This window comes from Mesoplodon mirus (genome assembly GCF_964341445.2).
Source record: "Mesoplodon mirus genome assembly, chromosome: 4".
NCBI classification, from domain to species: Eukaryota; Metazoa; Chordata; class Mammalia; order Artiodactyla; family Ziphiidae; genus Mesoplodon; species Mesoplodon mirus.
Genome location: NC_138979.1, coordinates 75,635,049 through 75,645,260, shown reverse-complemented (window position 1 = coordinate 75,645,260; position 10,212 = coordinate 75,635,049). Strand labels below are relative to the sequence as shown.

Here is a 10,212-nt window from a genome sequence, read left to right as displayed (position 1 = left end):
TCCCGATCTCAGGAGACAGGCTCTGAGACCTCGTGAAGCTGCCTGGACTGTGCCTTACCCTGTGAACAGGCAGCAGCACTGGCCACGGCCAGCCTCGCCCGTCCTCACTGAGGTCTGGGGGGCAGGAACCCTGACGGCGGCTGGGCACGTGCCGGAGCAGGGCTGTGTAGGTGTGTAGAAAGGGGGCTGCTGTCACGTGCAGGCCAGGCTGTCACCTTTACAGTCACCTTTATTAGCACAAGCCTGTCTGCTGAAGGCACCAATACTATAGAAGGGCCATCAGCCCGACGTCACCTCCAGCAGTTCCCTTGGGAAGTAGGTGCTGCTACGATCCTGGCACCCGCCTGGAGCCCACTCTGAGCGCCTCCTGCACCAGCCACACGTGAGCCAGAGGCCTGGGTGTGCACCAGGCAGCCTGGCCCTGACCTCAGGGAGCTTCCGACGTGGCTGAAGCTTCTCCAGAAAGAAACGTGTCTCCTTGGAAACCCCTCTGGTGTCTGGGGTCTCGCAGTTACAGCAGAGCTGTCGTGGGCAAACCCCAGAGGGATTTCTGCAGTGTGGAGGGGGCAGCCCTGAGCTTTCTTGTACTGAAGAAAGAGGTGTAGTCATGTGGTTCCAGTGCAGTCTTTACAAATTCACCCTGAGCAAGAGAAACCATGTTAGGTTTAACAAATGGGCTTCTGAAATCTGAGCGTGGGGAAATGATTACGTGCCCCTGTACAGCACCTTTGGATTAAATGAGGGGCTTCTCAGGCTTCCCATCACCTGAGCCCACACATCAAGCCTGAGGTAGGAAGGTCTGTGTGGTCATTTGCTCCTCAAATGACAGCACAGCAAGGACGGAGGCCAGATCCCAGCGACAGGAGCATGGAATGGCAGGTAGCTCTCAAACCCACGTCCCCTGGAGCCTAGGCAAGCCTCTCAGTGGGCTCAGCTCAGCCTCTGCGAGTTAGGGGTTAGGAGCTGGGACGCATGTGCTTCCGCCACGACCTTGGGGGCAGCCCGGCATCCACCACCGTCCTCTTGGCTTCCTTCCCCTCCCGCTCAGCCCAGCATGCTCTCCCAAGCCACCCAGCTGCTTCTGTCACTGCACAATCTCGATCATTCTTCTCCAGTTCTTCTCCACTGACCCTCTCCTGAAACCAGAAAAGAATCAACAGAGCATCCTAATTAACGCTGGCCTGGCTGCGCCCTGTACCACGAGCTCAGAGTCAGAGCAAGCGAGCCAGGTTTACACACCAGGCCGGCCGCAGGGACACCGTGTTCTGTATATAAGATGCTCTGAGCACAGATTTACTGATGGGAACATATATTTAGTGGTGGGACATGAAGTCCTGGTCCGGGGAGACCCAAGAGAGAACAAGGCAAGGAGGCACTACTATAAAAGTGGGGAAGCGCAGACTTCCCCAGACACACGCCCGCAGGCATCAGGTCACACTGGACACCTCCTGCTTCCTCTAACGGCCTTCAACGTTTAAAAGGAGAGTCCGAGATTAGCACAGAGGCAAAGCACACACTCGGTTCAGTAGCCTGACAGCCCATCTTTCCACTGTGACCCAAGGAACAGGAAGGCCCTCCTCTGCCAGATGGCTAGAACTGATGTCAGACACTAGTCAGCTTTTCTAAGATAATCCAGCACTTTCTGAGATGTTTTATGCCTTTGATGTTGAGTCTTCTATCCCAGAACCATCTGTTTTCCAAGATAAGCAGCATTCCCCACAAAATGCATTTGTAAGTTTTGGAGTTTAATGTCATTATCAATTCTTTAGGGATTCCAGAGCAAAGGCCCTTCCATGCCAGCAAATGGATGTCAGCACAATCACCTTGTGTGGACAAGTGTCTGGCTTGGCCTCAGGAAAATACTCGTGGAATCATATCACTCCAAAATCTTATAAACTACTGAACAACAACAGGCCAGCAAGGAATATTCAGGAACCATCCTTACCCGCGGTTCTATCTACCATTGCTCTGAACCATCTCATAACCTAATGCCCTATTCCATTTTCTGGCATCTGGGCTTGAGGGGCGGGGAAGGAAAGAAAGATAAATTTGTCCACACATTAGTTCTGCTTGAAAGATACTGGTCCGTCACAGAATCTGAAATTCAGATTTTTCAGTATTTCCTTAACGATGCAAAATTACAGCTCATTCCCATGTGTTCTCTGTTTAGTTTTGGCTTCGTCAGAGCTTGTCTAGCTTAGAGAAGAGGACCGTGAAAAGTCTAATTGCAATGGCCTCTCCTCCCACTGCAGCTCGGAGATTCCGAGCATAAATCAAGGGTCTACTGCCCCAGAGGAGCCCAGAGCAGAGGTGTTTAGGAAACTGCATGAGCATGACACAATGACTAGTCCTAGAATGACACACATTTGTCACTGTACCTTGTTGTCTTCTCCATTATGGGATATTCCAGGTCCACTGTCCTGAGAAGTGCACCCAACAGCAGTCACTTCCTCCTTGGAATTTCCTGGGTGAGCTGCCGTCCCCAAGCAAGAGAGTGGGGTGAGCAAATGGGGTGACTCCCAAGGGACTGGACAGTCAAAAGATTAATAATACAATGGGGACACTTCCAAAAGCATGGAACCCCATGACCCAGTTCTATCCTTTTGACCTTCACCCTGACACCTGCTACATGCCCTCCAAGGACAGGAAAACCTTCCAGGTATTGAGAGAGTGGTTCTATTCAAGCATTTCTGAGCTAGAATTTTGATCTATTCTCCCAACTATTCAGGCATTAAATGCAGTCAGATTTCCCATTCTGTTCCTTGGCCCTCCTCTTTGCTCACTGGAATTCTTACTCACAAGAGAGACCATAATCACACATGTTAATTCAGCCTCTCTCCCCGCTCCTACCAAATCAGTACCAACTTGGAAGGGGGTGAATTTCTTATCCTACTGTGCACCTCCCCACACCCCAAATTCCATATGTGGAGGTGTGGTGAGGGATTTGGATCCTTTAGGAAAAAAATATGCAGTTTTCCATTTGAGCTGAAAATACAAATGAAACACATTTTTCGAATAAAGAATATTACTTGTTACCTATGTAAGTAAATGTTTAAAGTTTATTTCCAGACTCTATAAATGAGCAAAATTTGGTTTGGCGAAATTGAATCATAAGCATCTAAAAATACCAGCCCTCTTTAGCCTTCTCTGATATGTAAGATTTTATATAATACCGTGGTAGCTGCCCATGTACTTTCCTTCACAAAAACCATAAGCTCATAAATGAGCTCAGACACTTCTCAGCCAGCCTCATTGACTACTGTATCCGGATCACCTGGACACTTCCCAGTGCTGAGAAATGCACCGTTAACAGTAATCAACTGAATGAGTGAGTGAATGAATGAATGAGACAATGAAGTAGATAATCCATTATCAATTTGCTTCCTTTCCTGATGTGTGAAACTTTGGTTTTATGTGTTATGGATGGAAGTATGTTAATAGCTATCAAACTTTCCCTTGTACTTTATTCCTAAGCAATGAAGATGCAATACTTTTTTTAAATTAATGATAATTTGGTCTCACAAGCATGAGAATTTGAGAAGCAGCCACACAGGTAGGTCAAAGGCAGATGCCTACGAGTTACCATCTGATGCTGCAGCAGATAACAGTGGCCACTAGAGGGAGCCACACAACCTTTCAAAGAGCAGCATTAGACCAAAAAGCCCATCCAGCGTGGTGGTTCTGTTCTCTGCCCTTTCCAGCCTGGCTCACCCCCGTATGCTTGCTCTTGCTACTGCTCTGTGTAATACCCGACGCCCCAGAACAAGCTGAAACAAGTTAGAGCTGCGGTCTGCTCAGCATCAGGCTTTTAGAAAAATGACCCCACTTCCTCAGCTCAAATATTTCACATCTCTTTATGTACATTCCCTCTAGCTTTAAAAATTAAATACAAACAGAAGAAAAGTATTTTCCCTGTGGATGACAGTTGAATCTATTAAAACTTCACCTGGAAAGAAAGCAAAAATATAACCTAAAAATGAAAAAAAAATATTTTTAATCTGTGTGCAATTACTTCCTGCCTCCAGCAACTTTATCCGTTAAAAAAAAAAAAAATCAACTGTTGACGTATTCAATTTCATCCCCCACAGTAAAGAAACTTAGGCATGTGCAAGCTAATAGGGAAGTCACATCAGACAGAATTCTGATCCTATTGGTCAAGTTTCAAAGGCTTCACATGTAACTGAGTATAGGAAGAAAAAAGTTTCCCACAAACTCCTTCTCTCAAAAGGTCTGAATAACTCTGTAAATATTTTCAGGGCCTTTATAAGCCACAGATGTTATCAACACTCAGGACCGTGCAAACTTTAAAATCCCCAGTCCACAGATGACACTGCTTCAAAAACAGATTTTAAAACATTTGAAAGGGGCTTCCCTGGTGGCGCAGTGGTTGAGAGTCCGCCTGCCGATGCAGGGGACACGGGTTCATGCCCCGGTCCGGGGGAATCCCACATGACACAAAGCGGCTGGGCCTGTGAGCCATGGCTGCTGAGCCTGCGCGTCCGGAGCCTGTGCTCCGCAACGGGAGAGGCCACAACAGTGAGAGGCCCGCGTACAGCAAAAAAAAAAAAAAAAAAATTGAAAGGAGAAGTTAATTTCCCTCTGGAATGTTGTGGAATGTTGTAATATGTCCACACCTTAGTTAGAATGTGAAAAGCAATGGGCCCCACCGGGCTTCTGGCTTATAGTTCTATTTCTGTGGCCCATGAAATTGTAGGAAACCTCCTAAATAACAGTCAGAAATAAAGGGACAAAAGGTAGAATTTGAAACACGGAACAATTCAAGAAAGCAACATTTCCAGGGAAGAGAAGATTCCAGAATCTGCATTGTTTGGTGATGGGTGGGAAAACCCAGTGGGCTAACACTTGCTGATTTCTGTGAGGAGAGAAACAGACAAAAAACAGAGAAACTGCGGAGGATCTGGGCTAATCTGTGATTGCATCTGTGGCCCCCACTCCCCGGCTGGCCTGGAAAAAACCTGAGTGTCAGCTCCGACTGACAAAATTGTTACAAAATGAAGCTGGCTGGCGGAAAACCTTCACAAGCGCATTAAAATCCTGACTGCTGGCCCTGGGGGGAGACAGGAGGTGTGGGTGAAACTGGGAACTAGCCATGATTTACACAGGGAGTGAAAAGACCACAACTTAGAATTTTTCAAAAAATTATAGTTTCGGTAATCTAATTATATCCCTAATTATAATGATGACCCTTCTTCCTTCAAGGGACTCAAGCATGCTTCTGGAACCTTCTCTGTGAAAGTCCCCTCATTTGCCGTTTTAAGGAGAGAGTTGGTGCTTCTCAGAGTGAGTTAAAGTGACAGGGCTGGCATCTGAATTCCAGCTCATTTCCTCTGACCAGACCACACCAACTCTCTCAGCTCTTGAAATAACCCCCAGTGGAATTCTCCTCAGAGAAAGCCATCTCCCCAATTATGCAAAAACGTCCTCCCCTGCAAACCCCCTCCAGCCCATGCAATTTCCACATGATTTCCACATTCTGATGGGCAAGCCATTTTTTTTCCATTTCCAGCCAAGGAAGTGCAACGTCCAAGCCACAAAGGCCAGGAGGCATGGGGGCTGCAGGCTCCTTTGTGAAGCCCAGCGACAAACCCACACGGCTGGTCGGCCAAGAGCCTGGGACCCTGGCTGGCTTCCCATCATTTCCGACTTTCTACGCCACAGGGCAAGTCACTTAACTGCCTCATTAGGATCACAGTCACAGCCCTGCCACAGCCTCCTTCCCAGGTGCCCGGTCACCCCATTAATATCTGTAAAGACCCATTAAGCCTCCTAGCTGAAAGGCACCAGAGGAGCAAAACCTATCACCATCATCATCAATCAACTCCCAGGCAGTCTCCCCTGTCGCCACCTCAGGGGAATCAGTCACCATGGGAAGAGAAAGCCTGGCACCTCAGCCTGCCCATCCATCCCCTAATGAGCTACCTGCAGCCTCGGAAGTGGCACTCGACCCTGAAGGGAGCTCAGCCATGCTTTCACCGTGGCCGGTGAATTTAAAGAGACCCTCCCTCGCCCCCATCCCCCCTGCAGCCCTGCCCCCGGCTGCACCTCCAGCTGCAGCTGAGGCCGGGCCTCAGTGGGCCGTCCTCCCGTACCTGGGAGAGGTGGAAGGAATGCGGACAGAAAGCAGCCTGGAGACCGAAAGACAATATGTGTCTGCCGCCCTGCTTGCCCCTCCGGCCCTCAGACCCACCACCTGGGCACAGACGCCATCCATCAAAAACCCGCCACGGACTCGCTGAAGACGACCTGTGTGTCTGTAACAGGGCTGCCCACACAACCAAAAGCTCACCCACCGGGCTTATCCTGCGCTGCCATCAAACACATCAAACAGGACAAGAAGGACAAGGCAGGCCCTCGCAGACACAGAACAGGGGGCGCTGCCTCACACCCACGTGAACCCTCCCCGAGGAGAAGGGACAGAGCTCGCTCTTCCAGCAAACCCTCGTGTGTCTTAGAATTTCTACCAGATGCACACATTGCCTACGGGAAACAATGCTTTCCAGGGACCGTCTGCTAGACAGGGGCAATTAATCCTGTTGCATGTTTCAATGATCCTTTCCGACTGGAAACGGGGAACCCTTAGTCCCAGGGAGTCTCTGATTTGGCTAAAGTGGGGGAGATCTATTTGAGCAAGAGGGTCTGGAAGGTGTGGTTCGTTCAGGATGGGAGGTGGAGGAAGGCCAGGATGCCACCGCCCGGGTTTCACTCCTTCCTCTATTCCTGCAACAGCAACAAACAGAACGTCTGTGCAGCCTGACTCGATCCGCACCAGTGAATCTGTGCTTCCGTTACCGACACTGGAAATAACCAGACCAAAGGGCATGCTTTCACCCCGACTCACAATCTGGACGCCTTGCCTGTTGAAGCTGAACCTTCAGCCAGATGTTGACTCGCTGGCCCCAGGCTCCTGGGGGCTCCGCCTCCCACAGGCGCCCCCGCTCCTCTGGATGCACCGCCAGGAACTTCCTACAGACTGAGGGGAAGTTGCACACAGGAGTCAAGGAGGCCCACGCAGCCCTGGTGCACACGCTCCGGCCCTCGTCTGCGTCCTCAGGCACGGCCACTTCCGTCCTTCCTGCAGCCTGGCCCGGCCCACCCCCAGCTCTCTGCTCTGCTGCTGCCCTGTGCCAACCCCACCCCCGCCCACCATCCTCCTCACCTGCCTCCCACTTTCATCCATCCCATTTAGCCTGCTCAGGCGGCCACAACAAAACACCACACACCCAGGGCCTTAAACAACAGACATTTATTGTCTCGCAGCTCTGGAGGCTGGAAGTCTGAGATCAAGGTGCTGGCAGGCTTGCTGTCTCCTGAGACCTCTCTCCTTGGCTTGGAGATGGCACCTTCTTACTGTGTCTTCACACCGTCTTCCTTCTGTACCCATCTGTGTCCTAGTCTCCTCTTCTTACTGGGACCTCCTCTTACCAGTCCTATTGGGTCAGGGTCCACCCTTATGACCTCATCTAACCTCAGTTACCTCCTTATAGACCCCATCTCCACGTACAGTCCCCTTGGGGGTTAGAATTTGGGGGGACCCAATTCAGCCCATAATGGCACCCCACCCGGTCCTCTCCACAGGCACTGTCCTTCCTCTTTCTGAGCCTCCACAGCCCTCTTCTCCCAGGGAGCCTTTCAGCTCATCCACAGACGCCTTGACTCCAGAACCCCCTCAAGGTTGTAGACTTTTATGCTATGTTCACAGGGTGAGCATTTCCACATGTCAGGGCCCCGAATCCAGCCAAATGGAAAGCAGCTCCTGGTCCTGCAGGTGCTGGGGGCTCCATCAGGCCCAGGGCAAGAGCACAGATGGAAACCCACAGAGCATGACGCTAAGTACTCAAAAGGTGTAAGCCAAGCTAGCCGAGTGCTAGATAGAATGTTCTGCTCTCCTGTCTTGACAAATATAACTTCTTAACAGCAGGAAAAGCCAGTTTCAAATTTAGAATTCTTAGACTCCTTGGAGTTTTGCACCTGAATGTGGCGATGCCAAGAGAGCTGGCCCCCAGCTGGCAGCCCATCCCCTCCTCCCACCCCAGCTCCCAGCCCGGGGCAAGGGGCCTGTGCATACAAATGTGGACACCATGCCCACGCTCCACCTACACCCCACCAGCAGCTGTCCCAGGGCCTAAGGATGTGCAAATTGGTGGCATCCTCTGCTCTTGGGGGCACAGATCCAGGATGGAGTCCACTTGGGCCCTTGGCAGCCCCTGACAGGAACCCTGGGGTCTGGTAGCCTGACCTGGTTTAGGAGTGGCCTGCACCCAGGCGGGAACATCCTCTTGGACCCGCAGATTCCTCATCCCATGGAGAGAGGTGCAGCTTCAAGAGGGTGCTAAAGCATGGGGCCCTGCGTGGGAGGCCCTCTGGGCCATTCCAAGGGCAGGACTGTACTGGATAAAAGGCTGTCAGTGAAGCGTGGAGCAGCCACATCCGGCCCGGCCTTGAGCCTCCAGCTGCTGCTTTGTCCTGCTCTGTCCACACTCTGCCTGCTCACCCATGAGCCCAGGCACAATCAGGGTGACATAGAAGCTCAAGGCCCCAGCACCCTTGGCTGGGCCACTGAGACCCCAAGTGTGATTCAGAATCAGTACCTTCAGATCTTTCTCTACCAGGTGGAGATACAGGCCCCTGTGAGGGTCTCTGCAGTGCTGGCCTGGGGGTGGTCCCCACCCTTTGGAGCCTGCTCCTCCCCAGGGGAGACCTAGGTGGCTGCCCTGGGGGCCAACACACTCAAACAAAGTCTCAGAGCTGAAATGAGAATGAGAGGAGGGACAGAGAACCAGTGTCGGAGTTCCAGAACTTTCCAAGACCTCCAAGTGAGCAAACCAGTGCAGCAAGCCTCCAGCATTCTTTGCACAAATTCAGGATCTTCAGAGTTTCGTGAGAGATGGAGAGTTTGAAAATACAAAGAAATGACCAAACCCACTTGAGGAAAATATGTTTTCGCCTGGTTTTCTTATGACTTCCGAGCAACAGAAGTTTCCTTGCCTTTCGCAGCTTTTCTCTCCTATCTGCGGTTCTCACACCACAAGGACACTGGAAACTCAATAGTAAGGGTCCAAAAGTATCTGTACGACAAGAAGTGAGGCAGGGCCCAGTGTGGGCTGCATGTGCTTCACGAGGGACCAGTGGATCCTGGGAGATGCTCCACAGTATCTCCCACCCTTGCTGATCTGGAGTGAAACATTTAACATCAGGGCTTTCTGAATTTCTTCTGGCAAATACGTATTAAGATTTCTTTTCCAGAACCTGGAGAAGGATTGTGGTAGTTCACGTTATATGTCAACTTGAGTGGGCCAGGGGTATCCAGACATTTCGTCAAACATTATTCTGGGTGTGTCTGTAAGGGTGTTTTTGGATGAGATTCACATTTTTAATTAATTATTTATTTATTTATGGCTGCGTTGGGTCTTCGTTGCTGTGTGAGGGCCTCCTCTAATTGTGGCGAGCGGGGGCTACTCTTCGTTGCGGTGTGCGGGCTTCTCATTGTGGTGGCTTCTCTTTGTTGCAGAGCATGGGCTCTAGGCATGCAGGCTTCAGCAGTTGTGGCACATGGGCTCAGTAGTTGTGGCATGTGGGCTTAGTAGTTGTGGCTCATGGACTATAGAGCATAGGCTCAGTAGTTGTGGCACACGGGCTTAATTGCTCTGCAGCATGTGGAATCTTCCCAGACCAGGGGTTGAACCCGTGTCCCCTGCATTGGCAGGCAGATTCTTAACCACTGCGCCACCAGGGAAGTCCCGGGATTCACATTTGAATCCTTAGACGGAGTAAAGCAGACTGCCCTCCCCATTGTGGGTGGACCTCAGCCAATCAGTTGAGGGCCTGACTACAAAACAGAAAGTCTGACCCTCCCACAAGTGAGAAGAACTCCTCCTGCCTGCCTGACTGAGCTGGGACATTGGTCTTTTCCTATCTTTGGACTTGAACACTGGCTCTTCTTGGGTCTCAAGCCTGTTGGCATTTGGACTGGAACCACACCATCAGTCCTACTGAGCCTCCAGCTTGCTGACTGTAATCTTAGGATATCTCAATCTCCACGTTGTCTGAGTCAATTTCTTATAATAAATCTCTTCTCTCTCTCTTCCTCCCTCTCTCTCTCTCTCTCTCTCTCTCTCTCTCTCTCTATATATATATATATATATATATATATATATCTCCTACCGGTTCTGTTTCTCTGGAGAACCCTGACTA

At 50.6% G+C, this 10,212-nt stretch overlaps 1 protein-coding gene across 1 annotated transcript in view; it reads right to left on the bottom strand.

The window, feature by feature from the left end:
- Nucleotides 1–956: 956 nt before the first annotated feature.
- Nucleotides 957–10,212, bottom strand: part of LOC309802504 (protein FAM169B-like) — a gene marked incomplete at its 3' end in the record, with an annotated part of 84,909 nt that continues 75,653 nt past the window's right edge. The window contains 3 exon segments of the mRNA XM_082618106.1: nt 957–1,136; nt 2,379–2,473; nt 6,860–6,991. Of these exon segments, the coding sequence (XP_082474232.1) occupies nt 957–1,136; nt 2,379–2,473; nt 6,860–6,991 (407 nt within the window).